Source organism: Blennius ocellaris (genome assembly GCF_963422515.1).
Source record: "Blennius ocellaris genome assembly, chromosome: 22".
NCBI lineage: Eukaryota > Metazoa > Chordata > Actinopteri > Blenniiformes > Blenniidae > Blennius > Blennius ocellaris.
Genome location: NC_137671.1, coordinates 47849 through 71863, shown reverse-complemented (window position 1 = coordinate 71863; position 24015 = coordinate 47849). Strand labels below are relative to the sequence as shown.

Here is a 24015-nt window from a genome sequence, read left to right as displayed (position 1 = left end):
CGCATGAGGCTTCAGACAAATTGCAATCTAGAGAATAAAACATGTAACTTTGAGTGACAGATGAACTTTCATGACGGAATCTCATGTTACCATGAAGAATAAAGGCAGAGCGGCTCTCCTCCTCACTGCCTCAACATGTCTCTGTTTTCACACGCTGCCAGATTTGTCCTGCACTCAGCTTTTGTCTCATTTCTCTTTGTTTCACTGCACTCTTCCATGGTTTCCATGTCATGAGCTGTGTTTCATTACCTGACAGGTATAAACACTTCCTGCAGGACATGGCTGCTAATTCCAGTCCCGACCACCCCGACTTTCAGCAGATCTCCAGTGACTACTTTTTCTACTCACGTGTTAAAAACCAGCCAGATAAAGAGAAATGTGCCTCCTTGTGACGACACTCACCTCAAATGTGTAAAGCACTTTAAAACCAGCGCGCCTGAACTGAACCAAAGTGCTGTACATAAATTGTTTAATAAAACACTAAGTCGTTTCACATTAATGCACCATTTTGGGCCAATCATCCACACGGCAGCATTTTAGGCACCAGTAAAGTTGAACAAGGGTCCCAGAGTGGAGAAATCCTAAAACCCCGACTCGGCTTTGAGGTGTGGATGGCAAAGATGGTCATCTGCAGAAAAAAGATGATGTAATGGCTGATAATGCTGACTGGGTTATGCTGACTTGGTGAGATTCTATGACATGGATTCATCAGACTCTAGAAGCAGTGGGTTAGGGTTCCTGTGTTCACTCAGTTTCACTTGGTTCCAGCAGAAACGTTTCAGGATGAACTTCCTCACTGCTCTTCTTCTACTTTACATTTGACCTCCAGTGGTTTTGAGGCTGTTGTGGTGAATCTGGGTTGAGAGGAAAGCAACATGAAAACCTTTCATGACTCCACAAGTCATCATCTTTTTTTCAGAACAAAGGAAAAGGCTTACTTTCCCTTTCGTTCCCCATTTGTTGTTATTGTCCCGGCAGCAACAGGCTGGTGGAGGAATGAAAGGCAGGCCAAACTTAATATGCATGTAAGTTCTAGTTTGATGTGGATTTTGACATAATTAATTGGGAGCAGATCAGAGAATATTAAGCTTGAGCGATATTAATAAATAAAATCTTCAACATCAACACAGATCCCGATAATGACTAATTTCAACCATCAGATAAACAGCAAATGTGATTCGGGCTCAAATGTACACAAGGAATTATTTATGTGTATCAATTAAAATGTGATTGCGGCTGTGCTGCCTTTGCTTACAAATTAAAACAGCCTCTGACTGTAAGATGAAGGTACATCTGACTGTAGCCTCCATCGCTCCTTCCTCCTCTCATTAGAGCTCCTTTAAATAGTGTGTGTGTGTGTGTGTGTGTGTGTGTGTGTGTGTGTGTGTGTGTGTGTGTGTGTGTGTGTGTGTGTGTGTGTGTGTGAGTGAGTGTGTGTGTGTGTGTGTGTGTGTGTGAGTGAGCAGATGGAATCACAGGAGGATTTTTTTCTGTTGTTGGTTTGCACACACACACACACACACACACACACACACACACACACACACACACACACACACACACACACACACACACACACACACTGCATGCTCCTGGATGTAATGGTTGTAATTGCAGAGTGGAGCAGTCTTCCTGGTCCGGCCTGGACTCTGGCGGTCCGGCCCGTCTGAGCAGCAGTAACTCTAACCAGGAGTGACCCGAGCGGCACAACGCCTGTCAGAGGTTTAACAGTGGACGTTAACTGTGCCATCCCGTGGTCAAACACTATTTAAACCCAGCATAAATGAAAGGAGGAGCTGTGAGCAGTGGAAGATGTCTTGTGAATGTCTAATGGGCTGGATGTATTATTAATGGCTGAGCCAGAACTCAGCACAAGAATACTGTAATTAGGAGTTGTTGTTTTTCTAAAGCAGGAAACAGAAAATAGATTCCAAACACGTACAACAAAGGGAAGAAGTCTACATGGAGGCCTTGTTGGGTTTACATTGTAAATGTTGTGAAGTTAAGCGAGCCAATTAGGCTGTGATTATTTTAGTGTCGACAAGTCGCCCAGAGGATCAAGTTCATCCGCTGAGTTTCTGCACAACAAAAGGAGAAAAGTTGAGCCTGAATTTAGAATGTGTTTGTTGTTATTTTGAACATGTTAATGATGTACTCCTAAATGTTTACAGCAGTTCTTCCCGCAGACACTCACTGATGAGAGGGTGATTTGGCTGTTTGAATGTCGATGCTCCTCAGGCTGATGGTCCTCCATTCCAGGTTCCTTGGGCTCCATGATTTCCAGCTGTTTGTTGGGAGGCTGTGTTCATGTGGTAAAGTGTAGAGCATGTCTGGATGGCGATACACTGAATCGGGGTCTGCAGCCTGGGAACCTGGACATTGTGATGTGTGAAACATTTCAATGTTGCTCTTGTCTCTGATGTCACACTGACGGTTCAGTACTCAGTACACTTTTAACAGTGAAAAATCATTCAACAGATAAACACGGTCATAACATCTCAACTGTCATTTTTAAATGTATAAATGCAATATAAACTAGAGTTTTGATGAAGCACGGCTCTATAGTGTAAACACTTGGAAAGTGTGTTTCAATACAAACTGATGAAATGTACCAGTTGTGGTCTGAGCAGTGAACAGCCTTTTCACCACATTTCTTCTCCAATGAAGTAGAAAAATCAACTCCTGCTTGAAGTTTCATCATGTTTCTTAAAGGTCAAAACTTCACTGTCAACAGATTATGTTACTAAAATAACAACTTTATAGATATTTTACTCTGGACTCCACTAAAACCGTGAGACGAATCAAATTATATAGTGACAAAAGATTCAAAAATACATTTCCAAAACAAAATGACAGAATTTTACACTTACAAAATGTTTTCAAAAACATTGGTGTGATCCCTTCACAAACAGCCCTGGTTGAGTTTCTAATACATTTCATTTCAAAGCACAAAGACATGAACGCCCTGCATTTTCAATGTGAAGTGAGCCATGAGTACTGCTTCACATCATACGACATGTTCTCATGTCCACTCCTGTCAGGTTAGGGTTAGTTCATAGGAACAGTACGATTCAATCCAAACCTGATTGTGTGTTTTCAACGTTTTCTTTCAATTGATGAAGAAATGAGATGTATTCTAGATTCTCTAGACGGATGTGAAAACGTGTGTGATTGAAATCTTCTTTGGTTCCCTGTAACGCCAGCAGACGAAGTACAGTGCTGGTTTTCATGTACCAACCTTTAGTGAGTATCAGCTGGGTGTTGTCGGGCTGGGAGCGCGGAGCGGCTGATCGTATGTAAACACTTTGGAGGAAATAGGTTTATTCAACCAAATGAGCTGTGCTTGTTGGAAGCTGCTGTTGTTTGCATACAATTACAGACTGACAGCTCAGCTGATTTGCAGGGGGGCAATGCATTATGGGCTACAAGAGCTCCTGTGGTGCAGACCAGCATCCCTCTAATTATTACCACCATGTTGGACGCCCCTACAAACACATTCAGACTGAACATGGACTGGACGGCCTGTTCAGCAGACTATCGGGCCCAATCAGGGCTGTGTGGAGCTTTTAATTTGCACGGCTCAGTTAAACTCTCTGCAGGAGCTCACTGATGGAATCAGGCAAAATCAGGCCGCAGTGCTGAGGGAGGCTTCACAACTCCCATTCTGGCCTGTCTGTCTGTTTACCTGGGAAACTTTAGGTACACTGTGTTTGACACAAAGTGCACTTTTCAAGAGGGCTTTATCCTCATAGTGACAACTGGAATGTAATTCTTTACAAGTCAGTACAACACACGTCATGCTGAAAAGAATACAATCATTTGTATTTGATCTTTTTAGTTTATAACACAACAAAAAAGTTCTTAATAAAGATAAACTTGTTTCTTTTTCAGCAGATGACAGGCAGTGAGAAAACATGACAGTGAAGTGTTGAATGTCCCTGACCCTGTCCACAGGAAACAAGTGGATGTGATGAACACTCTCATAGCTGCAAATATGAATGTTTTATACATAATCCAGTCAATTCTGAGGATTCTTTAAAAGTGTGTGTTTCCGGGGGAAATCACACTGACTGGCGGAACAGATTCATGATATCTGGGCTAACTTGTCATGCTAACATTTTGCATCTGTACTGACTGACTTCATTTAAACTCCATTTAAAGTGTTACATTTGATGTTTGCCTGTATGAAGATGAATAATTTTATTATACATTCTTTCATATCCTACAACACTATTTTTTGCATGTTGACTGTGACCATTATTTTTTTACAGTGTATTTGAAGTTTCGATGTAGTATGCTTCATCTTTTTAGTTCTTTGAGCCATTTTAACAGACGTTAATTGTTTAGAGACAGGATGTGATGCAGGTTTAGGTTGAGAAACTTGTGAAAGTTTGAGATGAGAGCAACATTAACAATCACACCAAAGTGTTGTTTTACACAGAGTATCTGGAAACAACAACAGGCCTCTGAAGGCCGCGGCAGTGTGGAGAGTTCGGTTGCAGCTTCCCAGTGAAGCATCCTGTCACAGTGTTGGGTTGCAGCACCAGGTGACGTTGGTGGAACACAGGGTTGCTTGGGTGGGTTGCAGCAGTTTGTGGCAGCTGGGCTGCAGTATGGTGGTATCTGGTATAAAGTCTAACGTTAATTTTATTGATGAGTGTGACTGTGTGTGATTGTTGCAGGGGCCGTGAGCGCCGTGACGGACGTGTCGCATCGTATCCAAGACAACCGCCGGCGCCATGATAACGACCTGCAGCTTCGCCGGGTGCAGAAACTGCTGAAGGGGCGAAAGACAAAGGTGTTGGCTTCAGGTTAGACCCTCTGATCACATATTCCTTTCATCCTCTTTAAGAGGAGCCTCCGTCTCCATGCTGCCTCTTTCTGCATCTATTTCCTGGGTCCTCAGGGACATTGGAGGAGTGCAAGCAGGCAGCAGGATGAGTACAGATCAACTGAAGGGAAAGGAACTGAAGTGTGGACTCATTGTGAAGACTTGCCTGGATTGCTTTAAATTAATGGACTTTATTGGGCTTTCTGCAGGAAAGTGCTTTGCACGTCAAGTGAGCGCACGATATCAATGAAGCTAGCAGTTAGCAGAGCACTCAGTGCCTTTTATCTGCCTCCTCTCCTCTTCTGCTGTGCTTCCCTCTCTACTTGTGGAGCGGCGGCTCTTTTCTGTCTCCCACTCCCCTCCTGTTGGTGGTCTCCAAAGGATCTGGCTTCATTGGTGCTCCGCTCACCCTGCCAATCTCCCCCAGGACCAATTAGAGCCAGCCTCGTCCCCCCCGCGCGTGTGTGTGCGTGCGTGCGTGCGTGCGTGCGTGCGTGCGTGTGTGTGTGTGTGTGTGTGTGTGGCCACTTCACATCATGTGAACATGCTATTTGTAATAATACCATTCAGTGTTGCAATTAAAATAGGATTTGAAAATGAACTCACTGGATGGTGGTTCATTTCTTTGTGTCATTTTCAGCAGCGTGTTTGTTTTCGTTTCTTTCAACACACTGAAAGACGCTGGATTGACGTGTCGTTGTTTCAGGAACTTCCTGTGTGGTTGTTTTTGTCCGGGGAGTTTCTGCAGGTGGAAACAGGACCATTGTGTGTGAGAGCTGCTCCACGTGACAGAGGTCCTGTTTACAAGTTCAACTTTGTTTGTTATTGTCATCACATGTGCTGTGATGTACTGTGACTCTACAGTGGAGTCTAGTGGCCATTAGCTGTTAGCCACACGACGTCTTTGTTCTTCTTGGCTGGCTTGTCTCCATCTCTTCCTGTGATCAACACACTCACAGCTACCTGGTGGGTGGGACTCCAGTGCAGCAGGACTCATCTGATTGGTCCAATATTTTGACATGCAGTGTATGAATTCATGACTTCAGTCAGCCTTTTGCAATATGCATATTGCTCATGTTGATATTGCAATAACTTTGTTAAATAAATTTGCGCTATATTCTGCAGCCCTGTTGGGAAATTTCAAAGCTTCTTCTCATCCGAGTTCTCAGGCCTCCGACTTTCTCTGAGCTTCCAGTCGGTCCCAGCAGGCAGACTTCAGATCTGCAGCTCCTTTACAGATGAGAGGTGTGGAAGACCCTCAGACATATTAAGTGGCTCTGTAGGAGATGAGGGGGGCGATCGTGAGACACAAAGTCTGAATCAATGGGACATCAATATGGCAGACAGTGTCTGCATGCCTGTTCCCTCAATTTAAAACAAACCTCTTCACATTTTCTATCATGTTTCACATTGATTTCCTCCTGTCCTCATTCCTTTATATGACTGATGCACACAAGCATCCCATGTTGCTTTTGTCACGTTAATGTGAATCAGATGTTGGAACTAACCTGTAAGTTTAAAATCATTGGAGCCAAAGTTTTATCGTTTTGTTTACAGAAATACTGCATGTTTGCTCTAATTTTCAGTATGAATATATTGAAACATTTAGCGGGGAATTTACAGAATTTGACCAACAAATACAAAAACCAAAATATCTCTGTTTCCCTTCATGTTTGAGAAAATGTGTGGGATCAGAACCCGATACCGATACTGGATCAGATCGGCCCCATCAATAGGTGTGAGTGTGAGTTCTATCTTGGGCCAGATTCTCGTTCTGGTCCAGGGCCACACTTAGCAACAGTTCTTTGTCTTTCCACTGCCAAAGCCGCGGCCAATCAGGGGCGAAACCATTCTACACTAGCTCCACCTCTTTGTTGGACCAGAGCGGTGCCAGGCTGGGGCCAGTGACGTCATCAGGTGGGGGCGGAGTTGTCAATGGCGTTATCGATACCGACAAGGCGGATGAGAACTGGCTTTCTGAAACCGACAGCGAACACCAGAGTGGTTATAGAGAAAAAAATAACATGTGGGAACAATATAAGTCGCTCCTTCAACTACTAAAGCGAGGGAATGAGATAATTCAGCTCCACAATTGCGGAGCTGGGAGTTCTCGAGATGCTCCAGAGCTGCGCTGTCAACTGCGTGAGATCTATAATGTAGAAGCAGTTTTCCATCGTTGCTTTTTCACGCTCTTCAGCATTTGATTCAGACAGAAATGCACAAAAAAAGCCCAAATGTTGAAAAATAAGCGCCGAGCTCATTCACATGTTATTTTTTCTCTCTCTGGCCACTAGGGGCTCCAGACTAAAACAAGACTGACGTGAAAAAAAACAACAACAGAGGTACGAGATGCAAGACAGCAAAATGTCAATTCAAGGCAAAGATCATGTACTTCAGTGTTTGTATTTATCACAAATACAAATCTTTCATAACCCTAACCTGATGTCATGCAGCTCTATTGTCTGACTGTCTTCACAGAATTTATTTTTAGATAATACAAGTGGCTCTAAACTTGTTTGACCAAAATATTCTGATCCTGTTACAGCTGACAGGTTTATATCCATAACTCCTGCAGAGTTTGTACATAATACTGAAAAAGCCTAAACTTTCAGTGATGTCGCTCTGCTGTGATGTCATAAACTCAAGTCCAGCCATGGTAAGGTGAAGAAGACTGTACTTTAAATTAGGGCTGGGCGATATGGTCTCAAATCAATATGAGGATATATTGATAAGTTCACCTCGATAACGATAAATGGATGATAACGACTCCACGGCGCCCCCTGCACCACTACATGTAGCAGTTACATTGATAGTATGACTCCCTGGACCTATTGATTGCCACTTTAAAGGACAGTAAAACGACACTGTGTGAAAATAAATGAAGAAAACACAAAGTAAGCACTTCAGATGTATTGAAGAGCTGAGGAGCTCTGATGACTTGAAAAGAGACGGACGAAGAGGATCAGACCGTGAAAACTGGAGATTTCTCCACAGGGATATAAAAGAAAACAACCTTCTAACCTCATTCTCCTGAAACAAGTGACATGTTTAGTGTATAAAGTGACTTTTCACATCCAGCCCGATGGAAGCGCAGATTCCCGCAGCTCACGTCACTCTGCCCGCTGAGTCTAAATACGGAGGATTTGCTGCGATGGCTTCTAAAGCCGTTCACTTCAGCAGCTACAACTTCTGAAGCTCCTCCATCACCTCCTCTCTACATTGTTGTTGCAGACTGGATGGGCGGAGTCACGTCTCTCACAGTACAGCGTCTTAAAGGGACAGGCTCCCAACACACGCTCAAAACCAACGGTTCTTTTTTGTGTAAACACCGAATATACCGACATGGGCAAAATGTGTGCGTAAATGTCGGTATCGGTAAATGTTATGTATTTCATTTATTGCCCAGGCCTAGTTTCAATCTTCTCCTGTGATGAGTGTCAGTGGTCCTTCCTGTCGCAGTCAGCTAAAGTGCTCATGTATTGTGTGTACTAGTACACGACCGAACTGCAGTGGTGCTTCTCCAGACCAGCACGAGAGAGAAAACCTGACCTGTCCTCATTGTGTCGTCGCGGCCGCCCTCCGCCTCTCATGTTCCTGGAGCCTTGAACACACCAGGAGGAACACAGCTCTTTGTAGATCCACCTTTATGTCCTGCCCCCCCCCCTGCTTGGCCCAGACCTTGTAGTGAAGCTGAGGTGTTGTTTGACGACGCCGGCTGAGGCCGAGTCATGTGGAGGTGTGTCAGGTTCTTCCTGCTCTTTGAACCTGTGAGGGCAGGATTTTCTCTCTGACTGCAGACTCCTCTACCGGCCTCAACACCTGGAGAACCACACTTCACTGTATAGACTCAACACAACTGTTTTCATTCAGTGACATTTCAATAATAATAGAGTTTATCCAGCCACTCTGTCAGTGACCGCGTTCAGACCGTCTGGACCTTATGACCAGTATTGCTTGAGCGAAGCCAGATTTACCTGCACAGTCCTTTTGTGTCCATACAAGGCAGCAGAAATCTCAGACTGGGGTCTTCAACCAGGCCTGGAAAGTCAGAAAAGAGCAAACCTCACATGTATCCACATTTTAGAAGCCTGATCCTCATGTCAGTCCTGTCAGGATTTGTTTGTCCTCATTGATCTGCTGTTTGTGGCCCACTTTGTGGACAGTGAGATTTTAGGTTGCAAATAAAATATTCAGTCACCCTAATCACACACTGGAGGATGAAATGATGCTTTATGGGTTGTGTAATGTGATGGTTTAATCGCTGATCATTTCATGAAAAAATTTGTTTTCACATTAGAATCAGTGACTTTCTCATTAGTTTTGTGTAGTAAATACTTTACATTACTGATAAAAACTACAGTGATATGATTGACTCATTAAAATCATTGTGAAACAGCATCAGATGCATGCATATTTATTTGACATGCTTCTACAATAACTATATATTATTGAATTGACAACAATTGTATAATAGTATGTCTTCAAACTGGCATTCGAAGAGTTAAAACCTGATGATTATTATAGCCTAACCCTAACACTATTCTTCAGTATTTGCTATATTGTGGTATTTTACAGTGCTGAAGACAGCAGTGCTTTATACCTTCTATTCATGAATTAGTAGAAGTTTGTCAGTGGAGAGATTTAATCACCCACAAATGTTCAGTTTGCACTAAAACAGGCAAAATGGTGGTGGAAAATAGAGGAATTGAGGCGTTGTCGGGGTTAAAGAGGACGGTCTGTAATCATCAGTCACTGCAGGTCCTCTGACTGTCACTTCCAGATGTGTTTGTTGGTGGTTTGAATTCATCTTGAACTTGAAGAGAAGCTGCTAACGTCTCCAGCACGCACACTGATGACGTGTCTCCTGACTTTCCCTCTGCGATCCGTGGCATTTTGAAAGTGGTTTGAGCCGAGCCTGGCCCCACTACTTCATCTCAGCAGGCTGGTGTGTAGCTGAAATGTCCTCCGTTAGCCCCGGAGGCTCGGCTCGGCTCGGCTCGGCCGCTCGCAGGCTGCTGGCTGGGCCAATTACAAAAACACCTGGACACAGGTGGAAATTTCATCTTATCTTTCCAAATGTGAGCCTGCTGCTTATTAGCCATCATCATCCTGCTGCCAATCACGGTGAAAGAGGAGAGTTTCCACTGGAGCCACACCCCGACACGCCAGCCCCCTGCTGAGCCTGTCTTTGAATGCCTTTCTTCTTCTCTGCTCCCTTCAAACAGCCTTCATTTATCCTCCGTTCAGCTTAGTTCTTCTCATTATTCCTGCAGCTTGATACTGAGGAGACGAGGCCCGCCTGTGTTTTGATGCTGACATCTGAATGCTGCTTCAACCTGGACCCAAGCTTACTGAGTGATCTGACATTGTTGAGGGAAAGGATTTAATGAATCGTAGATTCACTTATTATTGATGAATCAATAGCAACGTAGCAGCCTTGGCTGAGGTCTGGGGAGAAATGTGTCCCTCTGTCTTTCCAACGGCTGGGCAGCGGAGACGTCCAGAAGGGAGCCACTGGAGTGCTGGGACCAGCCGGAGTGACGGTCCTGAAGGATCTTGCTGGCCTTCCTCACAGTCTGTTGCTCACAGACAGTGGAGAGGCTCTGACAGGGAACCCCATCATCCTGGAGCAGGTCCTAGGGTCCCCTACCCCTCTGACAGGGAACCCCATGATCCTGGAGCAGGTCCTAGGGTCCCCTACCCCTCTGACAGGGAGCCCCATCATCCTGGAGCAGGTCCTAGGGTCCCCTACCCCTCTGACAGGGAGCCCCATCACCCTGGAGCAGGTCCTAGGGTCCCCTACCCCTCTGACAGGGAACCCCATCATCCTGGAGCAGGTCCTAGGGTCCCCTACCCCTCTGACAGGGAGCCCCATCATCCTGGAGCAGGTCCTAGGGTCCCCTACCCCTCTGACAGGGAGCCCCATCATCCTGGAGCAGGTCCTAGGGTCCCCTACCCCTCTGACAGGGAGCCCCATCACCCTGGAGCAGGTCCTAGGGTCCCCTACCCCTCTGACAGGGAGCCCCATCATCCTGGAGCAGGTCCTAGGGTCCCCTACCCCTCTGACAGGGAACCCCATCATCCTGGAGCAGGTCCTAGGGTCCCCTACCCCTCTGACAGGGAACCCCATCACCCTGGAGCAGGTCCTAGGGTCCCCTACCCCTCTGACAGGGAACCCCATCACCCTGGAGCAGGTCCTGACTACACCCAGCAGCTGCTTTTCCTGGGTGTGGAGGTGCAGTGGAACCAGCAGGTGACGGAGAGGGTGATGATGCTGTCTATGGATGAGTAGTGAAAAGTTGTGAGGATGATTTCCTCACACCATGGGAGTTGAGCTTCCGCAGGAGATACTGTCCTTGATGGCATTTCTTCAGAATCTCCTCCGTGTTCAGCTCAAACCTCAGCTGCTGGTCAAACTGCCCAGGTGTTGGTGTTGTTCCACACCTGTACAGGCTCCTCATGGATGATGGTGAGCACATTGGGTCTTATCTGGGTAGTTTTTCTACAACTCTTTTATATTTGATTGAGGTTTCCTCTGCTTGTCTTTCATTTTATACACTTTTAAAAATATCATATTTAGCTCAGCAGCTCATGATTGAATCGGATCTTTTCCTAAAAATGTCATCAAATGGATGTAAATGTCCAAAACCAAAATATTTTCACTTTTCCTTCATGAAAGAATGTAGCACAAGATGAGTGAGTGAACTCACCAGGAATGCAGCAATGTGGGAAAATAAACTTTTAAAACTATGAAAATAATGAGGGAACCAGAACCTGAAAATACTTCACATTAAAATTTCACTTCATTGAAATAATAGAAATACATTTTCCAGAACCTATGAGAACATATCGTTGTAATTTGACACTTGTCTGCGTGAGTGCGTGTGTGCGTGTGTGTGTGTGTGTGTGTGTGTGTGTGTGTGTGTGTGTGTGTGTGTGTGTGTGTGTGTGTGTGTGTGTGTGTGTGTGTGCGGGTGCCGTTTGCTCCATCAGCGTTTCTGAGGTTCATTAGGTTTCTTCGATTTCGGCTCCCGTTGTCTCCAGGTTAGATGTAACATGGAAATAATGAATGAATGAACTTTGATCTTTTGTTAAGTGAGCATCTACTCAAGACAGTGACACATGGCGCCGCCCAACAGTTCCTCTTCACACAAACACTAAGAAATGGATGAAGCAGGAAAATATGAGGCGGCATTTTTGTGTTCAACCGCTTATTTGTGACAACTTGATATTACAACCAAGTTATTTCAATTTTTAATGTGTTTTGCATTGAAATGTGCACAAGTGTGTGTGTGTGTGTGTGTGTGTGTGTGTGTGTGTGTGTGTGTGTGTGTGTGTGTGTGTGTGTGTGTGTGTGTGTGTGTGTGTGTGTGTGTGTGTGTGTGTGTGTGTGTGTGTCTTGCTGGATCAGATTAGGCTGCAGATCCATCTCCTCCCGGCTGCAGTAAATACATCTTCCTCACGCCGTCCCAACTAACGTTATCTAATGGCAGAAATGGCGTTTCATTAGCCCCGCCCCCACCCAGGACCCAGTGCATACTCAATAGCATTACACCTAATTTCTCATAAGGACACATTATTGATCCCGGAGCCGTACCTCAGCGTAGGGAAAAGGGCTGTCAGCACTCCGGGGCCGACTCCTGCACGGCCATGAAGAATTAAAGGCAAATTAAATTGGACAGCTGTAAATGCCACGGCAATCTATATGCAAAGTCAAAAAAAACCCTGACTTTTATTACAATTTCAGGTGTTGTTTTTTTTTTTCTTGTCTCCATCCCCTCGGTCGCACGAACACTTATTTGTGCTTCGCCCCCCTTTTGTCTTCCTCCTCGTCTCGACCCTCCTCCTCCTCATCTGCAGCCTTCCTCCTGCTGATATCCCCTCGCTGCTCCAACACTTTCCCACGTCCCCGCCACATTCTCTTTGATGTAGAAAGAATCAAGCTAAATTATGTGTGGCGACGAGTTTCCGTGCTCTGCCGTTCTTATTATACAAAGTAATTTCTACCTAAGAGGGTCAGATTTCCTGACAAATCCCTAATTACCACACTGCAAGAGAAGTGGAATCTATTTGTTTCCCACGTGATGCGCCTGATGTCTCTCAGCACATAATGCTGCGTTTCACTCTTTTCAATGAACGAAGAGAAAGATGATGACTTTTACCCTCTGAACCCATCGATCTGCCTGGAAGGTCATTCCATCACTCAAGATTCATGGTGCAGTGGTTAACGGGCTCACCGCACCATCGCACAACCCTGGGTTTGATTCCAGGTGTGTGTGTGTGTGTGTGTGTGTGTGTGTGTGTGTGTGTGAGGGCACTCTGAGATGGACCTCACCTGTCCAGGTGAGCCTGCTTTCACGCAGCCATCTGGGATCAGATCGAGTGACCTTTGACCTTAGGCTTGATAAAGCGGTGTGGAGGATGGATGTAGAGATGAACTCGTCTTTCTGTTTGAAGTCGTGCTTCATATTCTCCACATTCAATCAGTTGCAGAGCAGGGAGAAGGTTTTCTTTCTTGATCTGCACTGCCCTCTACTGCTGTGGTGGCGGTACTGCAGGAGAGTTTCAGACCTCTGGTAAAAAGAAAACATGACGGTTTTTGTGATGCAGCCTTGAAAAGAAGCAGCCATATTGTAAACCAATTGACTGTCAGGATGGCTGAAGGCTCTGAAACATGGAGCACTGCTCACTCCCACTTTTCCTTCTTTTCACAGATTTTAAGTGAATTGAAAGATGAAGTTCAGTTAAGGAGATATTTCATCACTTCAGATCTGCTTATTCATGCTGAAATGACATTATTTTCTGTCAGATTGACTTGTTTGGGTTTTGTCAAGATATCTAATTAAACATGCCATCGATCATAATGACTAGTTATTTGTTGTTGATGGCTACAGATCCTTCTCATTGCTGCGTTTTATTCACTGATCTGATTCTCTATAACACTTTATAAACTGATTTGATAGTGATTTGCTTTATATCATGTGGTTTTTCACTATTATAAGTAGCCACAGCTGCCCTGAGGAGACTGACGGAAGCGAGGTGGCCATTTTGCACCATCAGCCCTCCGAGCACCACCTACCTTTCACTCTCACACTGCATTCACAGAGGCAGTTCAAGGTTCAGTGTCTTGCCCAAGGACACTTTGGCATGTGGGCAGGCAGAGGCGGGATTGAGCCTGCAACCTTCCAATTGGGAGACGACCGCTCTACCAACCGAGCCATACCGTCCCAAAACTCTCTAACAACCTGTTTCTGTTGCCTCTGCCTCCTCTTGCAGTAATAGATTACTCTTACATCATGAAGTAATGACGCAGATTGCAAACTGAGAATTTTAAATGACATTCGTATCATTTGTCAAATATGATTGGTGAATGACTAAATTGAACCTTTCCTTTATTCATGGATTTCCAGGTATTGGTGGGTGTTTAATTAAATGAAATGTAGAAATATCAGTTTGTTTCAATATTAGTAGTATTATTATTATTATTATTATTGTTATTAGATTGGCAGATCATTGTGCTCTGTCTTTATTGACCAGGCGTCTCATGTTGAAAAAAATTAAAAACATAATTAAATGTGTAATCTGGATGATGTGTGTAATCTGTATTAGTGTGTAATCTGTATTGGTGTTTAATTTGTATTAGTGTGTAATTTATATTAGTGTGTAATCTGTATTGGTGTTTAATTTGTATTAGTGTGTAATCTGTATTGGTGTGTAATCTGTATTAGTGTGTAATTTATATTAGTGTGTAATCTGTATTAGTGTGTAATCTTGAGCTCGGATCTTCACTCTGCTCCTGGATACACCTCCTGGTGGTACACCTCCTCCTGGAGGGAATTTCTTCCTGATGGAGCAGATTTTCCTCCTGATGGAGCAGATTTTCCTCCTGATGGAGCAGATTTTCTTCCTGATGGAGCAGAGTTTCTTCCTGATGGAGCAGAGTTTCTTCCTGATGAAGCAGAGTTTCTTCCTGATGGAGCAGAGTTTCTTCCTGATGAAGCAGAGTTTCTTCCTGATGGAGCAGAGTTTCTTCCTGGTGGAGCAGAGTTTCTTCCTGATGGAGCAGAGTTTCTTCCTGATGAAGCAGAGTTTCTTCCTGGTGGAGCAGAGTTTCTTCCTGATGAAGCAGAGTTTCCTCCTGATGGAGCAGAGTTTCTTCCTGATGAAGCAGAGTTTCTTCCTGGTGGAGCAGAGTTTCCTCCTGATGGAGCAGAGTTTCTTCCTGATGAAGCAGAGTTTCTTCCTGATGAAGCAGAGTTTCTTCCTGGTGGAGCAGAGTTTCTTCCTGATGGAGCAGAGTTTCTTCCTGATGAAGCAGAGTTTCTTCCTGATGAAACAGAGTTTCTTCCTGATGAAGCAGAGTTTCTTCCTGGTGGAGCAGAGTTTCCTCCTGATGGAGCAGAGTTTCCTCCTGATGGAGCAGAGTTTCTTCCTGATGAAGCAGAGTTTCTTCCTGATGAAGCAGAGTTTCCTCCTGATGGAGCAGAGTTTCTTCCTGATGAAGCAGAGTTTCTTCCTGATGGAGCAGAGTTTCTTCCTGATGGAGCAGAGTTTCTTCCTGATGAAGCAGAGTTTCTTCCTGGTGGAGCAGAGCATCAGGTCCACTGGCTCCTGCAGCTCTGCATTAATGAGAAAGCATTTAATGTTAAATTGTGTCCTTAAGTGAGTTAGTCGTAACTTGGATTATTCATCAGGCAGTGGAAGGGGCAGCCTGAAGCTAATGAAGATGTTTTAAATATTCAGCTCTTCTAAAAGTGGACTGCAGGCAGCAGAGTGATGAACTTTCTATTTTTGATCGCCTATGATGGACCTCACTTCATCTCACAGACACAATGATGGAGGCTTTGTACTTGCAGTACCTTCTGTGGACACCAGGGGGCAGCAGCGACTCTCAGAAGAGGTGTGTGGACACCAGGGGGCAGCAGATACTCCTCAACATGGACACAAGAGAAGAAGATCTTTGTGGACCATTGACATAAAATATGTAGATTTGTCATGCTGTGCTGGATTTTTTAATGTGAGCAGACTAATGATGCTCACAGCTGTTGGGAACATTTCAAATACAAATAAAATAGAATGTTATTTATATTTCACAGGTGTGTGTCACAAGGTGCTTAACCACTAAAACAGAAGAAATAAAGCAGATGAGATCATTAATGGTATAGAAGCAAGAAAAAACATACATAGTTGTACAAAAAAGCAAGAGGTTTGTTTGAAAAGCTGCAGGTTCAACATTCTCCAGTTTAGTCTATTATTCAGTTCACACAAACAGAAGTTAGTTCAGAATGTATCAAATGTGTCCAGGTTGGTTAATGTTTAGATATGATCATACTTATCAATGATAGAAAATCTAAGGGCTTAAAATTTTTTTTTATTTTGCACTTCTTTTTTGAGGTTTCTTCCATCCATCCATCCATCCATCCATCCATCCATCCATCCATCCATCCATCCATGGTGGAGCAGGGATGCCCAGACTCCCCTCGCCCCTGACACTTCCTCCAGCTCTTCCGGTTCCCAGGCCATAGAGAGACATAGTCCTTCCAGCATGTCCTTGGTCTGTCCCGAGGCCTTCTACTGGGGGGACATGTCCGGAACACCTCCCTGGGGAGGCGTCCATCCCAAACAGATGGCCGAGCACCTCAGCTGGCTCCTCTGGATGTGGAGGAGTAGCGGCTCTACTCCGAGCTCCTCCCTGGTGACTGAGCCTCCCCCTTGAACTGCTAGCTAACCGTGGTGGGGGAGTTTCAGTACCTGAATGATCCTTGGAGCTACGTTGTCAGGGGGCTTTATCCCCCAGTAGGGTCTGCCAAAGCAGGTCCTTGGTGACGAGTCAGACATAAAGAAGTTCAACAAGCCCCTATGGATGAAGCACTGAAGAGAAGAGTGACGTCGCCCGGTAAGGCACAGCCGGGGCCCCACCCTGGAGCCAGGTCTGGGGTTGAGGCTCGTAGGCCAGTGCCTGATGGCTGAGCCCTTGCCCGTGGGACCCGGTCGGGCTCAGCCCGAAGGGACGACATGGGCCCCATCTCCTCGTCCTGCTGTGAGCCCACCACCCACAGAGGCTCCCGTAGGGATCGGGTGCAGTGTGGATTGGGTGGCAGTCGACGGCGGGGGCCACGTCGACCCGATCCCCGGCCACAGAATCGGGTTTTTGGGACAGGTTTCTGTCAAAGAATTAAAAAATGTTTTGAAAGATGGATTGATGTGTTGTTAGAAAATATACCTGATATACCATTTGTTTTTGCTAAACTCAGAGTAACTGGCATTTCCAGTAAACCAGCAGCAACATTGTTTTTTTCTAAAAGGGACTCATGAAGCTTCTGCTTGTATTTGTTTACGAGAACATTTCATCACTGAGGCCTCGCAGTCTAAAAAATGCACGATTGTTGTAATGTGTACTGTATTTCACTGGAGTTAACATTGACTGTATTCGAATAATAATGAAGAGCCAACCTATGAAATGTATCACCAGCCGTCACTGATGGAGGTGGATAGATGGATAGATAGATAGATGGATGGATGAATGGATAGAACTTACAACTTCCTGTTATTAGCGCATCTTTCCTGGTGACTGTGTAACTTAGTAATAGTAATGAAACATGGAGTGCTTTTTGCACAAAGAAAATAGGAGAAAATCACGGCTCCCTTTGCTCTGAACAACAACAATAACAACGGATGTATCATTTTATTCTGACCTCTCATGGTGACTGATGATTATGGCCTTTGTGGTGTTTGAGATTCCAACTGTGACTCCTGGTAAATAAACATAATTAGATCATTTAACCAGATATTTTGTTTCAATGGAGGTTTTGGTGACTGGGAGCAGAAGTGTCTTTGTGTGTGAGGCCCAAATACAAACTTTCTGTGTGTTTTGCTTCCTGTTGCTGTTGAGGCTCCATCAGTGACATACTTGTGTTAAAGTTTACATTCAAATTAAACTCGAGACCTTTAAATTCCCCAGCACCGTCACTATAAGATCGAGCTCACTCAGAGCACTATTCTGCCGCGCCGCACGGCACCGCACCGCTCCGCCGAGCTGCGCTGCTCTGCCGCGCCGTTCTGCCGCGCCGCACTGCCGCGCCACACCGCGCTCAGCGGGCGCTGCGCTGCACTATTCTGCCGCGGTGCGCTGCACTGCCGCGCCGCACCGCGCTCAGCGGGCGCTGCGCTGGACTGCTGCGCCGCGCGACGCTGCGCTGCACTGCCGCGCCGCACCGCGCTCAGCGGGCGCTGCGCTGCACTATTCTGCCGCGCTGCGCTGCACTGCCGCGCCGCACTGCCGCGCCGCACCGCGCTCAGCGGGCGCTGCGCTGCACTATTCTGCCGCGCTGCGCCGCACTGCCGCGCCGCACCGCGCTCAGCGGGCGCTGGGCTGCACTATTCTGCCGCACTGCGCTGCCGCGCCGCGCGACGCTGCGCTGCACTGCCGCGCCACACCGCGCTCAGCGTGCGCCGCTGGCGCAGTCAGCAGCAGGTGTGCGAACCGGATGTGCTGGACGGTTTGCGTGCAGCTTGCAAAGATTATAAAGCCATGAAGTGACACCGGTTCGGCCTCTGCAAACTAAACATTCCGGTGGACTGACAGGCGCGAGGTGGGTCAAGTGTTTCATTCATTGTTCTCAAGGGGCTCGTGAGTCACATGTGACGTCACAGCTGCAGCCAAAGTTTGATGTATTCAATTTCTAGAGTTTGAGTGTCCGGATTCCCTGGTGCCCAAGCTTTAATGGTCACTTGGTACGTCAGTGATTTCACCAATGTGGTGCTGGCAGGAACCAGGAGATGGACTGGAAACCCATGTTGGTCCGGGTCGTCCGTCTAGTCGGGCCTGATCCTCGGATGCAGAACAAAGAGCCAGAAAACTGGCTGCTGATCAATTTTGTAGGCAAGGCTCTTCATTGTTTTTTGATTTGTCAACGTAATTTAAATGCAGTACTTTTATTCACCACAATCTTGCCTTTTTTAGATTGAGAGTCCCCTCGTGGTAAAATCGTCTAGTTCTTTTAAACAGCCGGTGAATAGAGAGCACTTAAGACTTTTTATCAACATACTAGCACACAAATACAAGCAGAAGCTTCATTATTCTCTTTTAGAAAATAAATGCTTTTTGCAGCTAGTCTACTGGAAATGATGGGCTGGGTTTAAGAAAAGTAAAGGTATATCGGGTATAATTTCAAACAACCCATCAATTCATCTTTCCAAGCATTTTAGAATGATTTGAAAGCAACCTTAAAGAAGTGCAAAATCATTTATAAACATCAACAATCCTGGATACGTTGACAAAATTCTGAACACATTTCTGTTTGTGCATTTAAAAATAAGTACACTGGAGAAAGTTGCAACTGACGTGCAGCCTTTCACAACTTTTCTCCTTTCAAACGGTAAATTAGAGACACTGAGTTAATAATCAAACTCACTGCTTATTGTCTTCATCTTAACATCTGGTAGGAACACCAGAACAAACCAGAACTGACTTTAAAGGAATCATATCGCACAACTTTTCAACACTTCCACATGGTTCGTCTTGGTCCAGAAATATTGTATTCAAAGTTTGTTTCCCATAATCCAGCTTGTCCTTGATTTTCAGCCGGTTGAATATTCAATCATTCGAGCCACATTCAACTAATGATCATAATTAGTAGCAGACAGGAGAATATCCTGAGCCACCATTTAATCATAGAAAGAAATAAAAAGATCACTTTCAAATGGAGGCTCAGGCTATTCTCCTGTCTACTATGAATTATGATCATTAGTAGAGGATCATTAAATGATGAAATCTCAGTGTGAAATGCACATAGTCAGACAAGGTCAGAGTCACTCAAGCTGGTCTGAATAGTTATGTATTTGCTGTTAAAACACACATTTCCTCATAAAGAAAATATTTACTGCAGCCGATGAACATATTCAGACACAATATGTTGTATTAACATTCTGAAAGGTCCTGCGGCAGCAGCAAAGTCGTAACTTCTTCAGGAGCTTGTCCTTCTGGTCACATTCTGGTTGTTTTTGGTTTGCTTGAAGTCCATTTCTCCGTAACTTGGTGACAAAATGTAAACAATGGCACATGGCATAAGGAGAGGAAGAGCTTCCTCCTCTTCCCAAGATGGGCATGTGGGCGGAGCCAGTCCAGCTCCCTGGAATCGACAGATTTTGAATGAGGCTCAATGCTCAAATATTCAGCTGGCTGAAAGTCAAGGACAAGCTGGATTTGGGGGCATAAAAGTGAATACAATGTTTGTGGACCAATAGGAACCATGTGAAAGTATTGAAACGTTGCATGATATGACACCTTTGAACTGCACTTACATAGAGCTGCTGCTACTTCAACTGGTTTTAGCAGACACAATACTGCCTGTGTGTCCCCACCCCCGCATCAGAGGACAAGCTACCGATTACTTGTTGTTTGTGAGGTTAAATGTATGAAAGTGGTGAACCGGTGCCCCAGTGAGCCCTGTATGTGTTTGCACCTGTGAAATCCATTCACCCTCACATCTCATGAGGTGTCATTTGTATAGTGCTTTTCCACTGCGTGAGCAGTCCCAAAGTGCTTTACATCATCAACCACGTTCACTGATTCAAAGATGCATTCACACACCAATGGAAGTGGCTCACATACAAGGCGCCTAGCAATCCATTGGGAGCAAGTTGGTGTTCAGAGTTGCGCTCAAAGAGATGATCTGGAAATGTGTCTGATATTTGAAGATCAACATTTCAGCATGTCTTTATCTTAGTAATGCATCAGAGATATTACTCAATGCCCCAATGTTTCTGACTTTGTTGGCATTCCATTCGTAAAATCCAAATTGGCTGGCCTTGGTTCTGTCAATCATCGGTATTTTGGAAGCTATTTTATTTTCTGAATTTATTTGTCTGTATATGTGATCATGTTTGTGATGGATCAAAAATCTTTAATGGTATACATTATGCAAAATTGACTTCGTAAAGGTTCTCCTGCAGTACTAATCGTCTCCATACCTGGAACGACACCCTAGAAGTGAAGACAGTGTGTCCTCTCTCTCCCTGGCTTGTTTCAGGTTTTAAAAAGTGTGTTGCTCCAAGCAGCCAATCAGAAATCAAACCCTATATAGTGTCATCTGGAGTTCAGCCAATCACAATCAAGGTAGGCCCTTGCTTTGACAACTCCCACAATTAGGCACCTCTGCTCTGGCACATGGTACCACAAGAGGAAGTACTTTCCTCCTCTTCCCATAGATGGGCATGTGTGGGCGGAGCCAGTCCAGCTCACACACATGCAGCTTCAAGGATCCAATATTCTAATGAAGGAAAATCAAGGAGGAGCTGGAAACTTTGAATACAAGGTTTCTGGACCAATGAGACACAGAGCTGGATAACTGGAGATCTTCAATCTTCAAGTTAAAAGTTGTATAACTTTGACTCATCGGTTAAGAGAATACTGTATCCCCGTTCCTCAAAGTTTAGAGCTCAACATGGTGCAGTTGTCCACTTCACCTTCACTGGAATCCACTCCTCCAGCTGGGCTGTCTGTGAAAGGAGTGCTAAGATGGGAAGAGCCTGTTGAGGGCCCAGACTGGAGCCTGTCCAAGGGGCCCTCACCTGAGGAGCCTGACCGGAGCCCAGACAGGAACCTGAGGGGCCCTGAAGGGCCCGGTGTCCAGCACCTCTGCCTGGATGTCTCCACCGCCTACTATGACTATGACTCGTATATTGAGGATGGCCTTATCTGCCTTAAGCACAAAGTGCGCAACTTGGAAAAAAAGAAGGTAGGATGCTGGTAGAATGAAGTGCACCAATACCGTAACGCTCCTCTGAATGAGGTTTGGAAATGTTTGGTTTCTTGTGTGCCCTCCAGCAAAAACTGGACGACTACAAGAAAAGGATGAGCCGTGGAGAAGCCCTGAACAAAGATCAACTGGTGAGGTGGAAAAAGGCACAAAATCTCAACTGTAAGTCATATTGTTAACATCTGCTGTATGCTGTGCCCATGTCTGTTTGGTTTAGGTGGCTGTGGAGAAATATGAAGAGGTGCTGCACAACATTACGTTTGCGCGGGAGTTGCACAAAATCCTGGATGGCTTGACTCAAAATGTAAACCCCTTTGGTTATCTCAAGCTAATTTTGGCTTCCATCGGGCCTTTTCCTGCTCTTTACTATTCTAGATTGATTTTCACATAAAAACAAAACAAAACAAAGGCTTTCCTCGAAATGTCCCGTGAGAAGGGCTGCAGACGGGCTCCCACACTAGACCAACGCTGATCCACACTGCAACAGCAGGACCCTTGGAATGAAATGTATTGGCATTTCCTCAGGTCTGCTTGATCATGGAGAAGAGGGCTTAGTGCTCCAGATTCCCAGCTTGGGACTTGGAATCCCTGTGGAGTGGGCACAGACCCTTGACTTGTAATTAATGTCCTAATTCTTAATTGGTAAACGGGATTGTATTTCATTACATTTTATTGTGGTTAGAATCATATATGTGGATTCTCAGTAGGTTTGTGTTCAAAGATGTTATATTTAGAATTTTTGCTGCAAGTTGGGCAAAGTCTGTGGTTTACTACTACTGGAGTCCACAAACCTGCCAGTATTGAAGAGGAGAGGAAACGGCTGAATACAAAGGTGGGTTACTTTGTTCTTGCTGATGAAAAGCAGAGAACAAAGGAGACCAAATGATGATAAGAAACTAAAGGGGGTGGATGCAGAAATGGCTTGAACAAAGGAAGTGTTGGTCATGTGTTACTTTGTCTATCAAACATCTTCCTGCATTTGGCCCGCAGCAGAAAAGGGCTGCTTGATGCCACGCAGTCTTACTGCACAAGTCAGTCTTGAGCCATAGCAGAACAGACAGATATTTCTAACTATCTGGGTACAGTATGAAGACTAAGACTCTGCCTTGTTGGGATTTCTGATGCAGTGCATACTTTTGTAGGGGTATGTGAACATACCCGACTTGTAGTGTACGTAGTAAGTCATAATAAAGCTATTCTGTCATGTGCTCTGCTTCTTTTTAGTGTGCTTCCACTAAATTACTTTTCCCCTTCATAGTACTCTGATCCAACTGCATGCATAAGTACAATTTCTGCAGTTGTCAATGCATCATCATCATCCACTAAAGAAACATAAGCATAAAGAAAGATCAGGGATGAGATACAAGCTGGTCTTCACAACTTAGGAAAGTATGAATTGTAATTAAATATGACTACATGATGCAGTCCATTGTAAGACAAGTCATGGTCAAACTATTGAAGTGAAAGAAGCATCCTCATTTCACTAGACTCTGTTTTACTTTTATTCAAAACTGTAGAAAAGTGAGATGTCTTTGATCAAATGTTAGTCATGAGTGTTTTTTTCAGCATTCTTTTCATTATTTATATTGAATGGATGTTTACTGCGATTAAGGAGATGTCATTTGGTGTTTGATATAATTGAATTCATATTGGATGCAGTTTAAATGAAAAACATGTGGGTGGAAATGTACGGAGTTGAGGGAATGAGGCTGATCATGGAAGCAGTGATGGAGTAGCAATGGAAATGCCATGTTAACTTGTGAGTTCGGTTGAAATATGTAGACCGTGTAACTTTACAAAAGAAGTTCCATTTCTAAGTTAAATTGCTGTATATCAGTTGATGACGGGACTTTTCCAAATACATGTGTGTTGATATGTATGGTTATTTTTCAATATGACACAAGTTGAAAAGCTTTCTGGATTAACTGGTTAAATGCCCTCACTTTTACCAGTTGGATGGCATTTGGGTTGGGGTTTCTTATAGTTTGATAAAGCTTGTATGTAGTATCTACATCTGGTGTTGAGCGCCTAACAAGGTATGGCCTCACATTGTCCCTGCAGCTGCTGAAGGCCCAACAGAAGGCGATGAAGAAGGAGCAGATGGCCACCATGGACACGGAGAGGAAGCATCTGATGATGGTGCTCCAGGTCCAGTACCTCCTTGGCACTCTGCAGCAGGATCAGGTCCAGAGAGACCTCTTATCGGGTCAGCACCAGGCACCCCACATTCCAGCTGACAAGCTGCACAGCCTGAAGCAGCTGGCCGCCCTGTTGGGTGTTTGGAGGAACAACAGACAGAGGTGAGGCTCGCCGCCATGTTTTATTATGGACATCATGCCATTTCTGTACCAACTACATGCAGACTGGAAAGACGATGAGCGGTCCAACATGTATGTTGGTGTGGACAGAGATTTCTCCGTTTTT

General features: G+C 44.9%; 1 protein-coding gene across 1 annotated transcript in view; it reads left to right on the top strand.

Moving 5' to 3' along the window:
* Nucleotides 1–4742: 4742 nt before the first annotated feature.
* caprin2 (caprin family member 2) overlaps nt 4743–24015 on the top strand; it is a gene marked incomplete at its 3' end in the record, with an annotated part of 32788 nt that continues 13515 nt past the window's right edge. Inside the window, exons 1-5 of the mRNA XM_080518502.1 lie at nt 4743–4811; nt 21269–21570; nt 21660–21722; nt 21809–21895; nt 23653–23891. Of these exons, the coding sequence (XP_080374628.1) occupies nt 21277–21570; nt 21660–21722; nt 21809–21895; nt 23653–23891 (683 nt within the window). The 5' untranslated portion in view covers nt 4743–4811; nt 21269–21276. The remainder of the gene's footprint in view (nt 4812–21268; nt 21571–21659; nt 21723–21808; nt 21896–23652; nt 23892–24015) is intronic.